This window comes from Poromitra crassiceps (genome assembly GCF_964638095.1).
Source record: "Poromitra crassiceps genome assembly, chromosome: 14".
NCBI lineage: Eukaryota > Metazoa > Chordata > Actinopteri > Beryciformes > Melamphaidae > Poromitra > Poromitra crassiceps.
This window is the reverse complement of record NC_139633.1, coordinates 9,601,232-9,627,024: the sequence shown is the minus strand read 5'-3', so window position 1 is coordinate 9,627,024 and position 25,793 is coordinate 9,601,232. Positions and strand designations below refer to the sequence as shown.

At 43.5% G+C, this 25,793-nt stretch overlaps 1 protein-coding gene across 3 annotated transcripts; it reads left to right on the top strand.

Annotated features, from left to right (window-relative positions):
- Positions 1–447: 447 nt before the first annotated feature.
- On the top strand, positions 448–25,280 carry LOC310788751 (neurotrypsin). Of its 3 annotated transcripts, none has more exons than XM_083650314.1 (14): positions 448–665; positions 2,905–2,944; positions 7,902–8,082; positions 8,591–8,729; positions 11,518–11,696; positions 12,822–12,969; positions 15,070–15,248; positions 15,950–16,091; positions 18,593–18,807; positions 19,346–19,487; positions 19,683–19,961; positions 20,769–20,891; positions 22,306–22,586; positions 23,533–25,280. In XM_083650314.1, exons 3-14 carry the CDS (start codon positions 7,950–7,952, stop codon positions 23,850–23,852), a joined length of 2,280 nt encoding a protein of 759 aa, XP_083506440.1. In that variant the 5' UTR covers positions 448–665; positions 2,905–2,944; positions 7,902–7,949; the 3' UTR covers positions 23,853–25,280. The 3 variants fall into 3 exon arrangements, with proteins under 3 accessions (XP_083506440.1, XP_083506439.1, XP_083506438.1); XM_083650313.1 differs by having other exon boundaries at positions 8,577–8,729; XM_083650312.1 differs by having other exon boundaries at positions 7,840–8,082.
- Positions 25,281–25,793: the final 513 nt, after the last annotated feature.

Genomic DNA, 25,793 nt, shown 5'->3' with positions numbered 1-25,793 from the left:
GCTCTGGGTTAGGGTTCAGTAGGCTCTGCACACAGCAGCACAAGACATGTTTATCTTCTAAGTTTTCTAATAGTCATGACTGAAACCATTCCCCTTTGCTGTCGACAACAACTCTGTTCTACAATGTTCGCGGATCTCCAGTTTTTCCATTACTCTGGCTTTACATGAGACACCGCACTGTAATATTAGATGTGGGACCTTTAGTTATTTCAGTTATTTCAGATCAAGTCTTTGCACCGATAAATCCTCTCCCTTACTATGAATAGAATAAAACAGTCAGAGCAACGCCCCGTTCACAAGACACCGTGCGTGGGTGTGCGTGTCCGTGCGCGTGCGCGCGTTTGAGTGTCCCAGACCAGTGTATCTCCTTTCCTCACAAGCGTGAGCGCGTCATTTTTTTTTTTTAGCCCTGGAGCGTGTTCGTGTTGTGCGTATTTCGGGGCCAGTGACAGTGCACATCGGACCTGGATCAGCCGGTGTGTTTCGTTGTGATTTCCCCCGCCCGGGCCCCAGCCAGAGGAAGGAGCGTGTTATCCCGCTGCAGACGGCCGGGGTGAAGGTGGAGGTGTCTGGGGCGCGGAGGAGATGATTCCCCGGCCAGCAGCATGGACTGGAGGAAAGCTGTGCGCGTCTGTCTGCTGCTCGCCCTCTCTGTCTCTGCAGAGGTAACGTTCAATGCTGCCAATGCTTTGCCATTTAGCCTGGACGAACAAACAGTATCGTAGCCTTTTATGCCGGAAAGTCAGTACCGCTGAATCAGCCAGTTTATGTCTACGCCTTTTATCTGGAGGAAGCAGACAGAGACAGTCATAACATGCAGACACAGAACTTAATGTTCGTGCTAATGCTGCAGTGTAGCAGGTCTCTCTTTGTGAAACTTTCACGTCTGCAGTTTAGCATAATCATGGCATTATTTTTTTGGCTATGTTAACTTAAAAATCCTTGGCCTATATTTGGAAACTTGATTTAGCTACGATTAGCTATTAATTAGGCTACTATAAATAAATGATCTCTTTTGCATCACGGAATTATTTGACCTGCTCTCTGCCAGCGACAAAAACGACAACCAATCCAGTCTTTTATTTGCAATCTGACGACAATTAGACTTCTTCTTTTTTGGCGGACAATCACTTTTTGACACAACGCCTGCATATGTGTGTGTGTGTGTGTGTGTGTGGGGGGGGGGGGGGGGCTACTGAATTGACCTTTTTCACAGCAGCCATTTTGTGTAGACTAAGGAATGAAGAGTAGGCTAAACACAAGTGCAACCAAAACATTAATGATGCTTTCCAACTTCCAATCCATAGGTGTTCTAGTGCTGGCGCCCTCATTAATGTTTTGATTGCACCTGTGTTTACCCTGCCTTTTAGACACATAATGGCTCCTCTGAAAAAGGCCATAGGATATAGCCTGCAAGCTGTCTGATCATTCAGGTAAAAACATTGCAGCAAAAGCAGTAGGCAAACAAGAAAAAATACAAGCATGCAAAGTGTGTGTGTGTGTGGGGGGGGGGGGGGGCACGAAACAGAATAAAGTAGGCTAATTAGTAATCACATAGTCAATAGAAAAGCGGCTGGGGAGCCTAACAATCTTTTTACAACATTAATATACATAGATGAATGTGTGTATACTGTATGTATGTAGAGGCTATATATATATATATATCCAGCCACATAAGAAATTCAACAACTGAATGAATTATTCTGAATGATATGATAGACATGATATGATATGATATGATATGATACGGAGTATCTCATCATTTTAAGAGTCTGCTGGGGTAAAACAGATTATGTCATACTGCCCTCAAGTGCTCCTCATGAGCTCCTACTTCCACGTTCCATGGTTGTAGGCTAAATGCTATTTCTCACACATTCAAGTACTTTTGATTAGAAATAATATGAAAAAAAATCCATACAATAAGTCACTGCTATTAGAGAATGTCAAATGTTGACCATCATTATACTGTTATCTCTCTGACCTGTGGGAATTCTGGACAAAAATTAATCTCCAACAATAACAAATATATTCAGATTTGGGTCTGAGAAAAACCTCATCAAATGGGGTCCGTGGCCCTAATGTGCACTAAATTAGGGGTCGTTGATATCAATCATTATTATTATTATTATTATTATTATTATTATTAGCCAAAGTTGATGTATGCCTTTGCATGAAAGCAAAAAGTTAAATGTGAGAATAGACTGCAACAACACGCACCTACAGTATGTTGACAAACCTTTGTGTTAGGGGTGTGGATATGCTATTTGTATTTGGATCTATTACATCTATATTTTAAACATAGTTGCTCCAGACTGTTGATTCATTTTATTATTTTATTAGTTTTATAGTTTTTTTTTAACTGATTTGTTCACCCCCCTGCTGCTATGTTTCTTTTAATCTTGTATTAATTTCTTTCAATGCAAGTTATTGGAACTGCACTCGCCTTACCCACTGCTGCTGCATTGTATTTCTGTTTTAATCAGTGTTCTATGTTTTGTTATTAACAATTTGTTTTTTATTACATGTGGGGACCACAATGGAAATAAGCCCTAGGGCTTTATTGTGTTTTTATCCTCTGTGATTTCCTGTGATGTTTGCTATTAACTTATATGTTTGATATTTGGTACTTGTCCACATCTCCTTGTTCTTTTTTATCTTATCACCAAATAAATTCATTCATTCATTCATTCATTCATTTGTTCAGCCAATCAAAGTACCGACTGTGCTGCCCAAGTGAACAGCGATGCACTTAATGTGAAGTGATGTTCACAATCAGAATCACAATAGAGAAAGATCACTATGTTACATGAAACTTATAATCAGCATTTACAGCTTTTGAAATGACAATGGCTTTACAGTACTTCAACTGTATTTTGGTTTTCTGACGTTATATTACTTCCACAGGTCTCTCAAGATGGATACTTGAATACTCTGCAGAGTGCAGGTATGCATGGCTGGCTTTTCCTTGACATCTATTTGATTAATTTGTTTGAGTATTTATCAGGGAGTGCGTGCGGGCAGTTACATTAACTCCTGAAGTATCTAGGCTAGTTCCTGGTGCAAAGGACACATCACACAAAAAATGTGATCATGAAAATCCATATGGATTCAAAGGACATGTGCTTTTGGGACAGATGTTGGTTTTCATGTTTCTTGGCTTGCACGTGAAATTTGACATTTTGTCATACTGTGCGATGACATCACTGATAACATCACATCATTAGGTAATTAGGGCAATCACCTAATAAGAAAATCCGAAATCCATCATCACTGATGATGTCATCACTGATGACATCACTGATGACATCCTGAACTGTAGCCTCAGCCTTAGGGCAATTAGGGCACTTCATCTGCCCTAATTAAAAAATCCGGCTCCGCCAGTTTACCCGCACGGGTGCCCTTTACACACCCTGAAGGTTTCAGCACGATCGCACGTAAAACGGCATAGCTGTGGCCGAACACAGAACTTGAAAGAAACAGTGGACAGAGCCCACATACTCGCCCGTAGCTCGGCTGCTGCGTGGCCTCACCTGCCCTATTGGCGCGCGCAGGTGTGTGTGTTGCTCACTAAATGTTATTGCATCAGTGATGTCACAATGCCACTGTGTGTGTGTGTGTGTGTGTGTCTGTGCCCCATTATGATATCACTGATGACATCAGTGTGTGTGCCCCCCTATGACATCACTGATCAGTCTTGTCGTCACAATGCCTCCTTGTGTGTGTGTGACATCACTGATCAGTTTTGTCACAATGCCTCCTTGTGTGTGTGTGTGTGTGTGTGTGAGAGTGTGCTCCCTTATGACATCACTTTTGACATCATCACTGATGACATCATCACTGATGACATCACCTCATTAGCTAATTAGCGTAATCAAAAAATCCGGCTCTGTCAGGTCACCCGCACGGGTGCCCTTTACACACACACCTTGAAGGTTTCAGCCCGATCACACGTAAAACGGCATATCTGTGGAACTTGAAACAAACAAACAGAGCCAACGTTAAAATTTGGGTAAGTGGGTGGTGTCTGTGGGCTCGGTGTGTGTCCGTCACGATTTGTGACGGAAGTGATGTCACAGTGATGTCATCAGTGATGTCACTTGAGCAATTGGGATATCATCAGTGATGTCACTCGAGCAATTGTGATGTCATCAGTGATGTCACTCGAGCAACTGTGTTTGCACAACTGTGATCTCACTCAGGCAGTTGTGATGTCATCAGTGATCACTTGAGCAACTGTGATGTAGTATGAGCCGATGGCGCACAGTTGCACGATGGCTAGGTGGGTGGGCAGTGTCTGTCTGTCTGTCGGTCAAGATTTTGGGAGTCCACGGAGTGGGCGATTTCCATAACTGCAGCCATGGCGCATCATCTCTAGATTCTCCACCCTACGCGCCAGATTCCTAGTAGTTTATAAAAAGGGTTTAATGTATGTTTCTAAATGAACCGGCACAGACAATAACAGCTCATACTTTCACCAGTTGACAACAGTTAAGAGTGATTTTATGACACAGGAGACTGCTTTATGGCACAGGAAACTGCTTGTAACCTGAGGCACCAGATGGTTTCTTACATAGAACCATCTGGGAACTCGTCCTTGGAAAGTGGATACTGTTTGGAAAAAAGGGCAGGTATACTTAAAATACCTGGCAGGTGATTGGATCAATGATCTGTCTATCACCGTCGATCACAGGCTAACTTCAACCACTTACAGTAGGACCGCCTCCTCCTTACTCGGACGCTGATGAGAAATTAATCTTGCCAAAGTCGAGTTCTCGTGATCGCGGTCTCGCGAATCCAGCATTGTTAACTGCTTGGTGTATTTAAACTGAACGTAATGTGAGCCCCCACCACCTACCTGCCTCCATGTATTCTGTTTGGTGTGAATGGTTGCAGTGGAGTAGTGTGACACAGCATTCTTTCTGAATGTAGGGTCAGAGGGTTGAGACGTTTTATGAGACACAGATGTCTCAGGTATTCACCATGTCCACATTACAATATCCCTTCACAATCTCCTGGGTAGAATGCAAGTCCAACGCCCCCCCCCCCCCTCCAGTAATGGCACATTATGCTTAAACGAAGCCATATTCCCTGCATGCGTCTCCCCTCTGCATGCGTCTCCCCTCTACTGCACTCTGCTTCTCTCCTTCCTTAAGTTTCTATCCATCCATCTCCTCATTCAACTCCCTGCTTTCTCCCCTCCAGCCATTTTACTGTAGTGTAAACCACACTGTTAAACCCCTACCAACACCATGCCTTGATTGATTGATTGATTGATTGATTGATTGATTGATTGATTGCTGTCAGCCTTTTACCTTTGTAAAACAATCCATTTTATGTTTCTGCAAACCTACAATCTCAACGTAAATTTGAAACAAAAGGCGGTTCATTTGAAAACCTTGCTGCCTTTACAACATTAAACGCAAATAAAACAACTTTAACAACTTTGGTTATGTTTATGCAAGTAAAACAACTTGGTTAAGGTTAAGATTATGGTTTGGATTAGGCTCATAGACCGTATAAAATATATAGACCTAGACACCCTGACGTCACCCATTGGTTTTGAAGCCTGGAGGTTGACATTTTCACCGTCACCATCTTGGTTATTTGGAGCCAGAAGTGACCTTACTTTGGATGAGAAGAGCTGCAGGGGTCCTGTGATCTGATCTGTGATCTGATCGTCTTTCTTATCAACTATGTTCATCTGAATGGGAGCATCATTGACTAAATGAACATGATGCTGTATTGAAGAAGACTTTAAACTAATGATTGAGACATAAACTCATTAGAAAAGTGTTTACTGAGGTCATAAATCAAGTGAGAAGTAGCCTACAGTAATTTACCTATTCGCTTCCATGTAGCGGACTTAGTTTTGCAGCCAGTGGAGTCGCCCCCTGCAGGTCATTCGAAAGAATGCAAGGTTAAGCATTGGCTTCACAAACTGAGCTACAAGCTAGCCTCTTGGGTAGGCTTAAATAAGAAAAACGTTAAATGTGACTCACGGTTGAAACGTACAATGCTGGCATTTTATTCTGGTGACCAGGCTGTTATTTATTTGTTTACTTGACAGGGACGATGCTCAGTCAATATATTGTGCCAGATAGCTTGTTTTCTTGTTTTTTTGTAGCTGTATATATATCTGACTCAGTGGATGTGTGTGTAGGTGTGTGTGTGTGCGCGTGCGTGGGTGCGTTAGGGGTGGGGGGGGGGATCGATACACCATAGTATCGCGATATTTTGCCTGACGATATTGTATCGATATTTGGACGCCAAGTATTGATATAAAAAAAAAAAAATTGCAGGCCATGCCATGGCAGGCCACCGGACATCTGCCCGAAGCGCCCGATGTTGCAGTCCGCGCCTGCAGTGGCGTATTGAGTCCAGAGAAGCTTAAAGTCGAACTGAACCTGTTCGTCACGTGCATAATGAGTCCGTTTCAAACTGAAAACATAGTTTGTCTAAGATGACAGGTTGAGAGGCGGGTCATAGTATCATGTCGATGATTTTATTTGAAAATTCTGGGGACTGGATTGGGCTTTGGCCAATCCTGGCGTGTTCCGCCTCCAAATCGAGTGGGATTCAGTGTGTTGTGGCGCTCCCCTTGGGAAGAGCCTTTTGACGGGAGGAGTGGAGCTCAGCGAGCCGCAGGCAGCCAGCTGCCTTCGTGTTGCCGAGCGGAGACTGCAGCACGTCGGCCTGGAATCTCCGAAGTGCGACCCCTGACAACCAAGCTCTCGGATGAGCGCGCCATTATCGCTGCTGAAACAATACGATATCCCTGGAATGTGCGTTTTAACGAGCCAGTTACATTTCTTTGCATTCTTAGAGATTATAGTTTTTGTTTTTTGTTCATGTTTCTAACAATTGGCCAAGTTAGTAGTTAGTTTATGGGATAGGAATTCTGCCAGATGACAGGCACTAGGCGCCATTTTTGACTTCATTTGGAAGAGAAAATTATCCTGAAATGAAGATTTGATTGACAGCTGCATGTCGTGATATGATTGGTTGAAATGGGGTAGAAATTTGATAGTACTAGGTGACGTCAGCAAACTGTACATTACTGTTATCAATGAAATCTTGAAAAATGAACTTTTGATGTGAAAAAGTGTGAAAAACTAAAGAAATTAGATTGTTGTGATTTTGTTTTCATACATTATTAAATAGGTGCACTGCATACCCAAGTATTTGAACTAAAAGAAAAGAAAAGTCATTTTTGGGTTCAGCTCGACTTTAATAATGTAGCCTACGTGTGGGGCAAAAACAAAACAAAACAAAAAAACACTGCATGTTTTACTTCCGGTGAGGTCAAGGAAAAGGTAGGAAAAGGAGTTAGACAATATATCGAAATATCGCAATATTCAATATATCGCAATATCAGTGATATCGCAATATCGCAATACTATCGTATCGTGACTCAAGTATCGGTTTAGTATCGTATCGTGGGCATCTGGTCATTCCCACCCCTAGCGTGCGTGCGTGTGTGTGTGTGTGTGTGTGTGTGTGTGTGTGTGTGTACACACACACACACACTCCTCAGTGACACTGAATAACACCAGCTTTGCATCCATATGCGTCCAGCTCTGTCTTTTTCACTTGCGTGTTGGGGAGTGTATTATTTTGATTTTTGTTTTATGTACTGTAAGCCACTCAAACAACAGGAAAAGTTCTGTGTTTTCTTTTCTGTCTTATTTATATATTTGGTCTTTTCTGTTAAATAGGCCTATGTTTTTCTGCTATAATCAAAAGCTATTCATTTAGCTGTTGCTCATATCATGTATTGTGTAGTCATATAAATAGATGGAGTGAAGGACTGTATAACTGATTGGTGGTCTATATTGCCAGCCCCACTGTCCTGTTCAGAGGGCTTTACAGAGCTGGGCTACTATAACGGCTCCGTTTCCCAGACGGACTCCGGCTCTCTCTGCCTGAACTGGACCGCCTTCCCGGACTACATGCGACAGTACCCGGGCCGAGGCCTGGGGGACCACAGCTTCTGCCGAAACCCCGACCGAGAGGCAAACCCCTGGTGCTTCTTCAAGCAGAGCTCTGGTGCCATCGGCTGGGCCTACTGCGACTGTCACCAGGGTGAGTGGAGGGATTTACAGTATATTGGGCTTATAAATCGTTAGGGCTTCAACCTGGATTATAAATCGTTAGGGCTTCAACCTGGATTATAAATCGTTAGGGCTTCAACCTGGATTATAAATCGTTAGGGCTTCAACCTGTTTTACAAGAGCCCCTTTTCACAAACATGGCTGCCGTATTTCTGCAGGGTCAGGAGGGCTCCAGAGTGCCACCATTTTGCACCCAAAAATCTGTGCCTGACATTTAGCAGGTCTGGCTCCGTTTGTGTTTGTGTGTGTGTGTGCATGAGTGTGTGTAGCGTCATACGGTTTGTCCCAACCTGTGGGCCAGTGCCCACAGGTTGGGAATCGCTGCCTTAGATCATACATCCTGTGGTCAAAGGCTTCACCAAACTGCGTAGTCATAAATATACAATGTAAGTATGCCAGTTTTTACAATGGTTGCTGCAATGCTTCTGTCCTTAGATGCCTTTGATGCTCTGCTAAACTCTGCAGTGCGCCCTCTGCAGGTGCAGCCAGGCTGGTGGGGGGATCGTCAGGCCAGAGTGGGCGTCTGGAGGTCTACCTGAACAGTCAGTGGGGGGCAGTATGTGACACACACTGGAATGACCGTGATGCCAGCGTCATATGCAGACAGCTTGGACTGGGGTTAGACTGGCTTTATAAGCTTCATAACACTCTTCTTGATATGTGTGCTTGAGTGTGTGTGTGTGTGTGTGTGTGTGTGTGTGTGTGTGTGTGTGTGTGTGTGTGTGTGTGTGTGTGTGTGTGTGTGTGTGTGTGTGTGTGTGTGTGTGTGTGCGTGCGTGCGTGCGTGTGTGTGTTAGTTCTTAGTAACTAATTGTTCATTTCGCACTAGTGATCTACTAATTGCACTACTCAAATAGAGATCAACAGTGATTGGCCACTTTTTTGTGGCTCTGGTGAAGTGAATTTCCTCTTCATTTCTCAATTGACATCTCAGAAAATCCTTATACTGTATTCACTTTATTCACCAAGCCCACTTTTCCTCTCTTCCGCGTTACACGCAATTGTATTTGTTCTTCCGGTTCAGCGCTAGTTGGCGGCCAATTTCAAAACAAAACGTCACTATAATAATGAATGAAGTTTGGCAACATTCAGAATTAAGCTACACTGCGGCCAACTTCAGCTAAATGTTCATAGCGTTACTGCTGCGAGGAGCCGATGGCTGTACCCGGTCGGCATTTAACGTTACTTACAAAAGCACGTCGACAGTGTTTTCTCACTGCCAGTAGCCTACAGTAGGGTTTGACAGACAGCTAGTCCGACCGGTGTCAGCACACTCAGCGCTCCCGGTCCTCGCTGCTCGTTAAAGATGTCCAAATAGGCTTATTCTGATAAACTGGTCACATTACGTTCTCACCCGAAAAATATTAAAACTTTAAAACAGCTCTGGGTTTTTTTGCTTGAAAACAGCTTTTTGGCAAGTCTAAATGACTACGGTAGGCGTAATCTACTTCCGTGTCTAAAACTGGAAAGACGATTACAAAATGACGTCATGCAGAAGCGTCCTTGTATGGGCAAAGAATAAGGTGAATAAAGAGTTTTAAAGGGAGGCTTTGCCGATTTTCATCCCGCTTTGTATCATTACAATGTTGGTAATATATGCAGATGGGCAGTGTTTACCTTCTCTATGTTTTCTCCATTGAGAAATCCCCATTCGTCTGCCTGCAGAAACTCGCATGGGTCATTAACGCTCGTTAAGGCTCTCAGATTATAATGATACAAAGCAGGTTAAAAAGCTGCAAAGCCTGGAACCAAGCCAACAAGCTACGAGATGAATCACAATCATAAATCATTTGAATCAGAGCAACAACAACAACAACAACAACAAACAAAAAAGAGGAAAGGAACGGGAAGGAAAACGGAAAAGAAGGCGGGGAAAAAAATATTTTTTTCTGTTTTCCAAAAAAAAAGGGTATTATGTTGTTATTTTCTAGCCTGCTCGCCTTCAATTAAATCACTTCAAGTCCCTTTTCTTCTTCTGTTGTTTTATGTCTGCCTTTATTTCTGTGGGGAGTGTTCCATTTGGAGTGTCTGAGTGTGTGAATGTGTTTCAGAGAAGAAGAGAGTGGACTCCACAACATCCACGAGAAATTTCAATCAGGTTTTAAACCACGGCATAGCACAGAACCGGCCCTCCTCCGTGTTTTTAATGACCTCATCCTAGCCGCCGATGCAGGTAGCCCGTCTGTCCTGCTGCTCCTTGACCTCACGGCCGCTTTTGATACGGTGGATCACACGATCCTATTAGCTGGACTTGAGCACCATGTGGGCATCAGGGGCGTTGCCCTGGACTGGTTCCGGTCCTACTTAAGTAACCAGACTTTTTCTGTTCAGCTAGGTGACCTGTCCACCGCTGTGGCCCCCCTTACATGTGGGGTGCCACAAGGATCAATCTTGGGCCCCGCCCTCTTCCTGTTGTACCTGCTGCCCCTAGGTCAGATCCTGGCGAAATTTAACGTCTCCTTCCACTGCTTCGCTGATGATGTGCAGGTGTACCTTCCCCTAAAACCCACCCAAGGGAGAACTGCACTACAGCCTCTGCTGGACTGCCTGGCTGAAATCAAACTTTGGATGTCTGACAATTTTCTCACCCTTAACGAAAAAAAGACAGAGGTCATCATTTTTAACAGTGCCACCCCGGCCCCCCTCGTCGATGCTCTCGGCCCCCTGGGTTCTAACCTCTCCACCTCGGTTAGGAACCTTGGGGTTATATTTGATAGCGCTTTTAAATTCGACAAGCAGATCAACTCAGTAGTAAAAAACAGCTTTTACCACCTTAAGGGCTGCTGGCCAAGACAAAGGCCTACCTCTCCCAGGCAAACCTGGAGAGGGTGATTCACGCCGTCGTCACCACACGAATCGACTACTGCAACGCAGTCCTGCTCCACTGGCTGCCTGTGCGCTTTCTGCACCGCTACACCCCCTCCAGAGCCCTTAGATCGGCTGATCTATCGTTGCTGGTGGTGCCCAGAACCAAACTGAAAACTAGGGGGGACAGAGCCTTTGCGGCAGCTGCTCCAAAACTTTGGAACAGTCTTCCCCTACACGTTCGTGCCGCCCAGACCCTGGAGGTTTTTAAATCACCCTTAAAAACCCACCTGTTTTCCCTGGCTTTCCCCCCTACTTAGCCATCGTTAGGTCCCTGGCATTTATCGTTTTATTGCTTTTATTGTCTTATTGTTTTAGTCTCTTATCTTTCTGATTTTAATTGCCATCATATATGCACTTTGTATTATGTTGCCTTCAATTAGTATTTTTGCACTTTACCTATTTATATTTGTGCACTTTGCTCCCCCGCCTGTGAAGCACTTTGGTTCGGCTGCCGCTGTATGTAAATGTGCTATATAAATGAAGTTGACTTGACTTGACTTGACTCCTTTCATCTCTGTATGTGCTGTCCGCTCCACAGTGAGATTGGTACAGCCCTGCAGCATTCCTACTTCGGCCCAGGCTCCGGACTCTTCCACTACGAGCGACTGGGTTGCCGTGGCAACGAGAACTCCCTGCTGGAGTGCCGGAGCAGGAAGTTTGTCACCAGCGACTGTAACCATGGCAACGAGGCAGGGCTGGTGTGTGCTGTACCCGAAGGTGAGACCATTGTGTCACTTCAGACAAGATAAAGAGAAGCCAATCTTTTTGAGTATGATGCAGTAACAACAGAACAATTACTTTTATGGTACGTGTCTACATGAGCCGTCATTAACACACTTCCCATTCATTGTCTAGGCCAGCGGTTCTCAAATGGGGGTCCGGGGACCCCCAGGGGTCCGTGGCACTTTGCCAGGGGGTCCGCGAAAAGTTTTCAGGAAAATAAAAATAAACACTTTTTTGTGTGTGCAAAAGCTTCATAGTTCAACGGAAATATTGTATGCTTATCTAAAATGGTTCATGTATTACATTCTAATCTAACAAACCTATCAATTTAAAAGTCAAGTATGTTACATGGAAACAATTAAGCTTAGCCCAAAATCACAAATCAGAATGAGGGGGTCCCCGGTATATCTTATATCTTGTAAGGGGTCCTTGGCTGAAAAACATTTGAGAACCTCTGGTCTAGGCAGCCGTGCAATGCATTCTGGTAGCGAGGCGGGGTGTTTCGAGAGACGGAGCGTTGTGGTCACCGCTCAACATTTGCGTAAAGTTGAGGTCTAGGCTACGTTTTTAGGCAAATGAGGTGCATGCAGCATGACTCGCCGCCTCTGGAAAACTTGTGTCCAAACTTTTAAAGGGATAGTTTGGATTTTTTGAGGTGAGTGGGGTACTTATGGATAGTCAGTGGGCTGCCCACAGGAGAGGATTCCAGTTAGGAGCAGCGGACAGGGAAACAGAGCTCTCTGCTTCTGTGAATGGGGGTCATGAGCAAAAATGTAATTTAGCCTAATAAAAGAAGGCTCACCTAAACAAATCAATGTCCGTGTACATGTACGCTATATCTTTGACCATTTTCATCGCTTTGCTTTGCCGTCAAACAGCCCTTTCATTTGGTGATTATGATAGCGACACCGTGGAAACATGAGTAGCCTAATTACACAGTAAATGCGTTCCCTTGTAAGTTTCCTCTCACTGCAGCCTAAATGCCTACGGAGCAAAACAGAGTCAGGCTCCGCCTCCTGCTCGACGCTGACGTGAGCCGTTGCGTCAGAGAGCTTTCTGGCGTGTCCCCGCCGTAAGGCATCATATCATACATGACAGTATTTGACCTGTTTTTCCCAGGCAATGCTGCCCCCTTGAGGCTGGTGGGAGGTCAGGAGGACTTTGAGGGCCGTGTAGAAGTCTACCATGATGGCAAGTGGGGGACTATTTGTGATGACCAGTGGGATGACATTGATGCTGAGGTGGTCTGCAGACAGCTGGGCCTGGGGTAAGACAGGGTAACCTCACCTACTGCTATGCTTAAGATTATGCAAATCTGTGGAAGTCAGGATGTAATTACTAGAGCTGTGGCACTTTATTATGATCTCTATATCTAAAACTCTCTGCTTGTATGTCTAAATAAAGAGAAAATCTAAAACGATGGCAGAAAATCCACTCATCACAGGCCAATTTCCACCAGATTTCTCCATCCTGACAATCAGAGGAGACGTTCTGATGGGAGGCTTGGTTGGGAACATTGGTCAGCAGCACCGATTACCTGGTAGTGTGAGGAGACACCGATTCAATCACCACACAGCTAATGACATCTGAGTTAGAGGATCATTATAATGTCGTTAATATAAGCAGATGGGCAGTGTTTACCTTCGCTACATGTTTTGCACACGGAGAAATATCCATCCTTGTCTCGCTTGCAGAAACTCCGCCCCCGCCAGCTGCAAGTCATTAAGGCTCATTAAGCTCTCAATGGATGTGCACATACTTCAAAATAAAAATAAACAATAACAGCCACCCTGGAAGCTGAATCCACAGCCCTCTGAGCAGATTCCGCATCTCAAGCAGAGCTTCTGCAGTTCCGTTCTGACGCAGAGTGTTTTGCCAGAGGATACATGGGAGCTCTCCGTGTGGAAAACATATAGCGAAACACTGCCCCTCTGCTTATATTAATGACATTATAATGAAACACTGCCCATCTGCTTATATTAATGACATTATAATGATACGAAGATAATCGGCAAAGCCATCCTTTAAGTTTACAATGAGGAAAATGGAGCCCAATAGCCAATGAGAGCCGACTTTACAGTGAGGTGAGTGGACTCCAATAGCAAGCATACTGTACAATGTGCACACTGAGAGCAGACATACTGTACAAATAGATGAAGACAAGACATGAATATTTGATTAGCAGTTTTGATGGGTCAGAGAGAGAGAGAGAGAGATTCAGATTATTCTGACGTCATCAGTTATTGGCATGGTTGGAGGTTGCCAGGCTGAGTGAGCGCACACACACACACACACACACACACACACACACACACACACACACACACACAAACATTGTCCCTCCATTCTAAAAGCTATATTTGCTGCTCTAACACAGTTGCATTCAGGCAGATGGACGATATGTTTCTATATTGCAGAAGTGCATGTTATTGTGTGTATATTTTATATTGGTGTGTTTTTTGAAAATATACACCACAGTACTGTAACTGAGTACACACAGCAGATGCAAAAAATATATATTATTAATTCAACTCATGTAAATTGTATAGGATAAATGCATATATCCCCCAAGACAGAATGCTAATCCACACGTTATTAATTTTAATAGTAGACATTGTCAGGTCAATTTGCATGGTAAAGTTGTGTTTGAATTTGTGTTGCAGTAATAATACATGGCATACATGTTTTGCAATTAAAGGGAATAGTGCACTAGGAACAGACTCAAAGTCCATCCTTACTTCCGCTCATTTCAGAAACTTTGATTTGAACAAAATCTGAAGAATGAATGTATTTCCATCTTTCTCATTTCTCATCTCTAATGAAATGAAATCATGTAGAACTGCTTTGTCATTAGCAAACCAGTTTCAGTTGTGTTTTGATAAAACTAGGCATCTTGCGCGGTACTGATGACATCATCAGTGATATCACAATGTCGGGACTTTATGACATCACTGATGACATTATCAGTAATGTTACAATGCCTCCTTGTGTGTGTGTGTGTGTGTGTGTGTGTGGTGCGACAAAAATTGAAACAAACAGAGAAACATTGCTCACATTATATATATATGATTAATTTGGAAACATTCAATTTATTTGTGGAAGTTGGTATTTGTTAGTGAATTTAAATGAACTAATAGTATGTGTATAATGGAGTAGGCTAATACCGTATTAATACTTCCTGCTCTATACTGACGTACTCCAAAAGATGTATAAAATGCAAAATGACAGACTGCTTAGCTTGTGCTTGGGAATTACTGCAAAAATACTGGCTTCCAGTATTTTTATTTATTATTATTATTCAACCAATTTAATGACTTGAGACCAGAATGGGCCAACCTCCATTGACCGTGTCTGTCCTGACCATTAGGGGTGTGGCCAAGGCCTGGACGTGGGCCCACTTCGGGCAGGGCTCTGGTCCCATCTTCCTGGACGGGGTTCAGTGTTCAGGCAATGAGCTCTCTCTGGAGGAATGTCCTCATAACGACTGGCAGCAACACAACTGTGACCACATGGAAGATGCTGGCGTCTCCTGTAACCCATACACAGGTCAGAGCCAGGAAGGAAACACATCCTAACACACATGAATATCAGAAGAAACTTGAGTGGTCGAATGAACCCGAGAGCTGGTTATATAAGCACACTGAACCCACAATGCATCTGCACAGCGCATCTTTAAAATGGTAACAATGCAACAACATGTAACAATCCAGCCATCTTATCACAAAGTGGAGCGTTCCATGCCTAATAAAAATTGATTAGCGTAGTGTTTCCTCATCCTTTTGTATGAAAGTATCACAGAGCAGTTTACTGTCATCAACTCGTAGGATTTTGGGGTATTGATGTTCAAATGTATTAAGTTAAAGTGCTAAGTTAAATCCTTTTTTCAAAGTAGATAATGGTATTAATATACAAAGTAAAAACTAAATGTCCTAAAATCGAGCCCTGTGGTACACCTTTAGTGACCTCCAGGAGAGTCAGAAACAATACATTGGGTTCTATTTGTGAGATACACCACTGGCAGGGATTCTGATCTAGGTCAACAGAGGCTAGTCTATCTACTTAAAGTGAATGATCAACTGTATCAAAGGCTTTGGACAGGTCTTGTCAAGAACATTTACAATGAGGGATGCTGCTGATACAGTACTGTAACCAGATCTGAAACCATACTGAAAAGTATTTAAAATGCAATTTGAATGAATTAATCACCCTATGTTACCATATGTGTGTTTCCCTGTGTGTGGTTATAGATGGTGTAGTTCGCCTGGTTGGGGCAGACAGTCCCTGGGAGGGACGTTTAGAGGTTTACCACCAGGGAGACTGGGGCACAGTGTGTGATGACAGCTGGACTCAACTCAATGCCCAGGTTGTGTGTAGACAGCTGGGTTTCAGGTCAGTGCCTCACTACCTTGATTACTGTGTAACGCCCAAAACACAGCGGCACCGCAGCGCCGCCATGTGGCGCCCCTAGGAAGTGTCTCGTACACTGCAACGCGTTAAGAGGAAGAATTCAAAGCGATGGATGGCTCGCCAGGCAATATCTTTTTGGCCATTGTCCATTTAATGACGGGATTGTGGGTCGTATAGAGAGGCAAAGTGACCGCCTACTTCCTGCTTCAGCACTGTACCAGAGATTTTCATCCGCCATTTATTTTCCCATAGACATTTCGTAAAATGCTTATAAAAATAGTTTTACTTGGTCAAACCAAACGGTTCAGCTTAACAAAACAACATTGAATTTTTCTTTTCTTTAAATCCACCGTTTTCTACGTTTTGGTCCGAGTGAAATGTTGTGTGGTCTCTCCTGTGGTTGTACATAGAAAATGGTAAATGGTAAATGGCCTGCATTTATATAGCGCTTTTATCCAAAGCGCTTTACAGTCAGTAGGTACATTCACCCATTCACACACCGATGGCGGCAAACGGGAGCAATTTGGGGTTCAGTGTCTTGCCCAAGGACACTTCGACATGCAGAGTGGAGGAGCCGGGAATCGAACCACCGACCTCTTTTATCCAAAGCGATTATTGGACGACCCGCTCTACCTCCTGAGCTACAGGGGTGGCTGTTTTGACACGCGCCATATGCCTCAAGATTCAAGATTCAAGATTCAAGATTTTTATTGTCACTCCATGGTACAAGTATCACGTGTGAAATTCTTGTGCTGTGGACTCCGTTTACAACATAGTACAAATGTAACAGGGCATATGAGTGCAAAAACAACAAGAGACACAACAAGCAATAAGGCAGTATAGTGATAAGACAAGTCAGAGACAGTGGCATATTCACTGCACATAGGTGCACATGTCATGTGCATACTTTAGACGTGCTTAAACATTTTAAATTCGGCGGATTTGACATACAGGTGCAAATAGCATATTCCTTATTAAACATACAATTAAACATTAGACATACATAATGGTAGCAGCTACAGTACGGTACAGTACAGCTACTACACTATTTGTGTATGTTAAGGAGTCTCGTGGCCTGCGGGAAGAAACTGTCCCTCAAGCGATTTGTGCGTGCTTTTGGAACCCTGTATCTTCTCCCTGAGGGTAACAGGGAGAACAGTGGGGATGGTGGGGATGGTTTGTGTCTTTGATGATCTTCAGGGACCTCCTGAGGCACCGCTGTTTATACAGTTCATGCAGTTCTGGCAACTCACATCCTGTTACGTGCCTGCGGTGTCTTTTGGCCTTAACACTTGTGTACCTTATGAAATCCCAGGCATACCCGGGGGTCCAAGAGACTGCAGATGTATTATTTCTGCTCTAGTGCTTGGGGTTGGGGGGGGGGAACTGCTGACACTTGACCCTCCATGGAACATGGTTGCCCATCTCTAAATAAAATTGATATAAGACAAAAATGTTCACAATCACAATCACAAAAAGTTGAGAAATCCTATGTTTGAAATTGACATATTGTGCAGATAAATAGAAAATAGAAATATAATGTAATGTTTGTTGTTAGTTTGTTTCCAGAGCTCTCGAGGATTAAGATGAAATCCCTTCAAGCTGTGTCATTGCTTTGTTTCTGTTGTTACCGATCGATCAATCCCAGAAAAGCAACTTTCTGTATCAAAATGGGAATTTGCTACAAAGGAACTGTTAGTTCTTAGCAATTTCTTTTGGAGTTTCCAAGAAATAACCATGAAATTATGTAGTAGCTATATTGGAAGCAATTAATAAGATACTGTAAAGAGCAAGATTTTTAGTCAGATTTAGCTAAGAAGCAACTGCAAAACTATGAAGCTGTTACTCTCTCTCTCTCTATTAAGGTCAGAATGACCAGCTTATATACCTTTCCTCGGCCCTACCGTGATTGGATTGAACTATCAACTCAGGTAAGCACAGGGTAGAGACTATATAAAAGGAGGAACTGTAAACATAAATGAAAAATAAGATTTCTAACAGAAGTTGACTATAAAGAACAACACTTGACATATAGTCACCACTCTATGTGGGCAATTAACTTCCACCTTCCCTTTGACTCTAACCAACCCAAGGAACAGGTGAGACTGTGCACAGGTAAGACTGTGCACAGGTAAGTGAACATAACTTATTAGAATGCCTTCATTCTGGGGGATATAGGGTCAGGTGAAAAGGTAAGGGAGGCGCATTTTCATAGAAACTACCGGCATTGACTACTTCCTCTAGGAAACTCCTTAGTTCCTTTCTAGGAAATTGTGGACGTGGAAAATAAAGTGTTTCTCCCATTTTGATACAGAAAGTAGGCTACTGCTAAAGTGTTCCCAGAGATCCTACTTTACCTCATGATTTCCAGTTTTTGGTGATGTTGTGATTCCTTACTATAGATTCCTTAAGGATGAATGCAAACAGACACAGACAGATAAATGTTAAAAATGAAATGTGCTGCGCTTATGTCTTGGCTACAGGGGGCGAGCAGAGGTGGCCCCAGATGGGCTGTATGGGGAGGGTATGGGCTTGATCCTGCTGGACGAGGTGCAGTGTCAGGGCACAGAGGGAACTCTGTGGGCCTGCAGCCACACTGAGTGGGGGCGCCACGACTGCTCCCACAGTGAGGACGTAGGGGTTCGCTGTGAGAGGGCAGGTGACACCAACAAAACAGCAGGCCTGCCGCCTCCCACTGGTACGTACAGGTACTACACCTGCTGAGAGAGAAGAAAAGCTGCTGGACACCACACAGCTCCATTTCACAGCTGAGCTGAAGCTACGTTAGAACGTTTTTGAAGCGGCTGGAAGTAATAATGCGCGGTGCTGCACCACCTGGCTACAGTGCAGATTTCAGCTAAAAACAGGGTGTAAATTACGTCTTTTCAAGTCAACTTGGCATCTCAGGGCTTGTGGAGACTTGGATTACGCCAGAGCAGTATGGAAATGATCCCTTTGGAATAATCTGATCCTGTCAGTGGTAAAAAAAAAGAAAAAAAAAGTTTAGTGCAGTCGCCCCCTACTGCACTAAACATTTTTTTATTTTATTTTTTGGTGAGAAAAGCGGCTGCCAACGGAAGCAATCCTGGTCAATACTGCATCGATTTCAAAGACTCCTGTTCACATGACTTAGTTATATACATTTAAAAAAATGAAAATTGGTTCCAGGTTGAAAACCAAAGACTGGTGTGAGTCCATGTTTTTGATATTGTAACATGGATGTTTGTACTTGACAGGCCCTCTGGTGCGGTTGGTTGCTGGAGAGAGCAGGAAGGAGGGTCGAGTGGAAGTCTTCATCAACGGCCAATGGGGAAGTGTGTGTGATGATGGCTGGAATGACATCAATGCAGCCGTTGTGTGCAGACAGCTCGGATTCATGTTCGTATGGAGAGCTTCTCACTGTCTCTGTCCCTCATTTTCTATGCTTCCATGCATGGAGAATTGTGTGAAAAAGTGAAATATTATAGACATATCTTTGCATGCATTAGATATAACGGATAATAGGAATATTAAAATTTGAGTGAAAAACAATACATGGAAAGAAAGTTCAAAGTCTTGTGTCTTCTCTCTCAGCGGTGTGGCTAAAGCTCGCTCCATGGCATACTTTGGTGAGGGCCGGGGCCCGATCCATCTCGACAACGTTCGATGCTCAGGTAGCGAATCGTCTCTTGGAGAGTGTTCCGCTGAGGGTCAGGATGCCCATGACTGTCGCCACAGCGAGGATGCGGGGCTCATCTGTGACTACACCCCAGAACCTGTGGGAGATGGTGCCATGGCACTGCAGACCTGTGGCCTGCGGCCGAACAACCAGCGCCGCCGCCGCAGGATCATAGGCGGAGATAAGTCACTGAGGTTGGCACATGCAAACACACACTGCAAACACACCCTAACCCTAACCCAAACACACCCTAACCCTAACCCAAACACACACTGCAAACACACCCTAACCCTAACCCTAACCCTGGCACATGCAAACACACACTGCACTCTGGTTCCACTCTAATATATGTCTATTCTCCAGCCCGTACTCACAAGGAAAAAGATGGTCGATTTTCAACGTGGTTAAAACGACCAATGTTGGCCACGCGGGTAGTGAAGCAGTAGTTTCCCTGCCTACCAACATGAGGGTCACATATATATTAGAATTAGGGTTAGGTTTAGGATTAATGTTAGGGGCGGCTGTAGCTCAGGAGGTAGAGCGGGTCGTCCACTAATTGCTTTGGATAAAAGAGGTCGTGGTTCGATTCCCGGCTCCTCCAGTCTGCATGTCGAAGTGTCCTTGGGCAAGACACTGAACCCCAAATTGCTCCCGTTGGTGTGCCAGCACCCTGCGTGGTAACCTGCTGCCATCTGTGTGTGAATGGGTGAATGTACCTACTGACTGTAAAGCGCTTTGGATAAAAGCGCTATATAAATGCAGGCCATTTACCATTTAGGGAATGGACTCAAGGAAGTTGAAGTTGTGTGTGTCTGTATTCTATGTTGTCACTATTGTTATTTTGTTCACTTTCTCTTGCTGTATGCTACTTACCATATGATTCATACACCTTCAATGAACACTTACTGAGTTTGTCCTGTAAAACAAGGCAAAGCCCAACGAAAGATCAGGAGAGTAGAAGAAACGGTGTGTTACTGCAGTGTGAACTGTATGTGTTTCAGGGGTGACTGGCCCTGGCAGGTTTCTCTATGGTTGAGATCTCAGTCTAGAGGGAATCATCCTCTGTGTGGAGCCTCGCTTATCAACTCCTGCTGGGTCCTTACCGCTGCCCACTGCTTCAAAAGGTAGGGGACAGCACCCTCTACTGGTTACCTGTTAGCATTACACATACAGACAATACGCCCTTTTCACATAATCATGCTAACAGGTGAATTCTTGTGAACTTATTGACAAACCAATCCAACAAAAAAGTGTCATGGTCACTAGCACTAGATACATAGTATCATAATATACATATATACAACATAGAGGCCATTTACACCTGGCGTTAACATGCATTTTCTGTTATCAGATTGCAATCAGATTGTGTTTTATCACTTGAAAGTACAGGTGTAAACACCCCCAAAATGCATTGAAGAAGGATTGCAATCTGATCGGCCAAACCATCAATCAAACCTTTATTGGCAGACGCTTGGTCCATAGATGTCACATACACATTGAACACAAGTGTAAATGCAATGTGTCCTCTCAATCTGGATACAACAACTTTATGTGGATTGAGATAGAGGACAACCATGTCTGCAATCTGATTGCAATCAGATTGCAGAAAATGCATGTTAACGCCAGGTGTAAATGGAATCAGGCTGAAGTGATAAAATACAATCTGATTGCAATCTGATGGCAGAAAACGCATGTTAACGCCAGGTGTAAATGGCCTCATAAATACATAATGAAACCTTTTGATTGATTTGGTCACTAGCACTAGATGCATAAAGGAACCTTTTGATTTTGGGCAGGTTGTGAAGCGGTTTAGTGAAGGCCATAGCTGGCAACAGGAGAATTTGAAAAGGGCCTATAGTCTTTCAGTTGATCACAGCATCCCTCTTCAGACATTTTATTCCTGATAAGACAGTAGTGCAACAACGCTACGTAGGTTTGTAAACAAGGCTTATACAGGGATTGCATTTTAAATATGAGTATATAAGGGAATGTACAATAAAACCCTAACCCAGTTGCAGTTATTCTGTTTTGCTGTTTCTACATGCAATCTGATATGGATTTAAATTATGAACATTAGCAGAAAAATAGGTCTTGATTGAAAATTCAAAAGGCCAACTTTCCTTGATGACTTCTGACTGTATTTGAAATGAAGAACAGAGCTTAATTGAAGGTACTCTGTACTTGTTGTTCCCCTTTCTTGATTCAATAAGATTAAAGACTCCTCTCAACAAAGAAAATGAAACTTTGTTGGGAGGAGTCATATCCTCCCAACAGAGGGAGTATAATGACATTTATGGGGAAAGATGAACCAGAATTAACCCTGGGATTTTATTTTGAATCAGGAAAACCTACTCTTCATGAATTTGATATACTTACATTGGGGCTTTAAATGGCATGTGTGTATGTTACTGTGTGTGTGTATTTGTGTATGTGTCAGTGTTTTAGCAGCTAGTACTGTAGTTATGCTCCAACACATTCAGGATTTCCTCTGCTCAGAGGCTCTGACCATCATGTCCTATCTCTTCCATACTACCTTAGGTTTGGCCGGGACGCGTCCCGCTATGTGTTGCGACTGGGTGACTACCATACAGAGGAACAGGACGACTTTGAACGTAGCCTGTCCCCTAAACGCATCGTCATCCACAGGAAGTACCACGTTCACGGCTGGGAGTACGACATCGCTCTGCTACAACTCAAGGGCACAGAAGGCAACTGTGTGGCATTCAACCCACACACCAGCACAGTCTGTCTGCCAGCACCAGGCAACAAGTGGGGCAAGAGGCCTGCTGCCTGTGTCATCACTGGCTGGGGAATCACAGGTACTGGCCTGGCCTTTGCATGTTCAATATGAGCCTCAAAGGGACATCATGACTTTGGAAACATCAGTCTCCTTTTCCTTCTATTCTTATGACATGAGGCTCTTGTCACAGAGCGGTGTAAAGGTTTTGCATTGGTATTTCAGTCAACCATGAAGGCTTGTTAAAGGCAACCAGTCAACAAGTTAAAGGAACAGTTCACCCAAAACAAATTTATTTTAACTTGTGAATTAGTTAATGAATTTTGAGAATGAGTGGGTCTGCTGTGGAGCCTATACATGGCTTTTTTATATTTTGACGTAGCCTACCTACCCCTAGCTGACTCAGGAGTAAATATTCTCCACAGGTCCAAGTACTATACTAAGTAATACTACTTATTTTGCACTACTTCCCTCCAATATTTTGCAATAGCTTTTATTTCAGAATTCAATTCAAGTACTGCAGCAAAATGCCACCATGTTGGTTCGTAAGGGGAAAATTCTATGGGATTTTAGAATGGGGATTTCAGTTAAATTAATGAAATAAGGTCTGTGGTTAACAAAAGTTTATGGGAGTGGAAATGTGTGTTCAGCAGGATAATCTTGACAAACGGGACCACTCTTATGGCTTTTGAAGTGTAAATGCATTTTTTTACCACAATTTTCACAAAACGCTTCAAAAGTCATAAACGTGGTCCTCATTTGTGAAGATTATCCTGCTGAACACACATTTCCGCTCCCATAAACGTTTGTTAACCACAGACCTTATTTCATTAATTTAACTGAAATCCCCATTCTAAAATCCAATAGCATTTTACCCTTACGAACCAACATGGTGGCGATTTCTGGGTAAGCCTACAAAAATACATCATCCCTGAGGTACTCATACTTGCATTTCTATGATATGCATTCTACTTGTGTATTTCCCACTGCTTTCATGTTAATGGCTTGATTTCCTGTTTGACTATCAGACTCAGAGTACTCCCGGACGCTGCTGCAGGCCTGGGTTCCCCTCTTGCCATCTTGGAAGTGTAAAAAGCGCTATGGTGAGCGCTTCACCAGCCGCATGCTGTGTGCTGGAAGCCTGTCAGAACATCGGCGTGTGGACAGTTGCCAGGGTGACAGCGGGGGCCCACTGGTGTGCCAGGGGGAGGGGGGATCCTGGGTACTGACGGGGGTCATCTCCTGGGGTCATGGCTGCGGCGACCCCTCATTCCCTGGGGTGTACACACGAGTTAGCAGATTCCTGCGATGGATTGACCAGATCATCAACAAACCCTACAAGAACTAATAATCCCACCACTGAAGAAGCAGTGTCATTAAGACTTCAGGCCTGCTGGGGTTGTATGTGGGGGGAAGATATAGCCTGCTAGCTGTTGTTTGCTTGTCCTGCCTCCATGTTCCAAACAAGAGTCTCATTACAGAGACTGCCAATGTGAATGATGTTGCACTTAAATGCATGCCATACAATCACACTGGGTCACCTGTAAATAATAGCTTCATGCAAGTTGCCAAAGAATGTGAAAAACGGTAGAACAATGTATGGCAGTAATGGGGGGGGGGGGATCAGGTAACGTATTGAAGAATGATGTGTCTTATTGCACAGTGTTGTGTTTGTACATACAGAATGATGTGTCTTATTGCACAGTGTTGTTTGTACATACAGATTTACTTCGCTTTACTTGTTATGATCATGTTTCATCAACATTCCAAGTGTGCATGCATCTTTACATGTCTTCACGAGCCTAATTAACCTCACAGGTCAAACTGTTATGTAATGTTCATATCAATGTAATAATCTGTTCATGTAATGAGCGTAAGAATAGATGAAAGATGACCATACCCAGATTTACATTGGCGCTAAATGTCTGTAAGTCTTTGCAGCATCTGATCTTCCCATTGCTGTCGAAATAGAAATGCCATGTTTGAGTTGTTTCAGTTCAAACAGCAGTGAAAAGCTCATTGTGTGGGGTATGCTATGCTATGCTATGCTATGCTATGCTATGCTATGCTATGTATGCTATGCAACCTAAGAGCATGAGGTTAAGGCTAATAATACATGTACACATGTCTCAAAGAGGCTTGCAGGAAATGATGTCTGTCAGTTTGATTTCAGATGATCATGGACTTCTCCCAAACTCCACTTGTAACCGTTTTTTTTCTTTCCCTGTGGCCAGCAAATTTAACAATGGAGTAGATGATGTCACACAAATTTGCATATCTGGTCACAGCTATTGCTAATTTGCGCTTGTTTTATCAGTATCTGTATTGGATGCAAAACTCTGTGTGCAAGTATGCTATCATTTTTCATACAGTACCCACAGTTTACTTTTTCCTCTTTTTTTATGGGGAGGGGGTTCTGTGCCCAAATTTGCAATTGTAATTGTCACTGGTCAATGTAATCTTCATATTATTCCTATTTGAAAGAAAAACACAACCATCCATATTGACTATCAATGTTGGCTGTATCTATCTATGTAGGTAGTATTCATTATAACATGGTCATATTCCACTATGAGACTTGAAATACAAACAATGCTGAAACCAGACATGCTACAGAGATAATCCAGTGTGCTGCAGCTTCAGGGGCGGGACACCACATAACAGCGCAAGCACTGTTATGATCATGTGATTGGTCGGGAGTTGTTGGAGTTTTATGGATACTGTTGTAGGTGTCATATAACATATGTACCTGACAATAAAATATGGATCCACTTCAGTGGTGGCTGGTGACTCAAAAAATTGGGGAGGAGTCGGAGGACAGGAGGAAAAGCAACCCATGACCCAAGACTATGTCAAAACTTATATGGCTGGACCTTTGTGGTGTGTTTAAACTAGGGGCAGTGTAGGAAATTCAGGGGAGGAGTGCAAGGGCAAATGTGCCCCAAGAAATCTCCGAATGCCCCTAAAATCTGTGATTGAGGGGCAAAAATTCCCCCCAAGATTTCAATATTTGTATTTTCATTAAATTAATTTAATTTACACTTCCATCCCTAACAGAAGAAGCTAATATAGCCTGTCCGTATGGGAGTTGAGACATTATAAACACATGTAGAGTAATAATACAAGCTCTGAGAGCTTTCAAACTTGACATGCTAGCAGTCAGAAAGTTGCTTAACCTATAGAAAAAAACTGGGTGTGAATATGTGTGAATGTAGGCAGGGATGTATTATCGAACGGGTCTACCAGGCCCAGCGGCCCAAGAACGGGGGCCCATAACACCCACTTCACA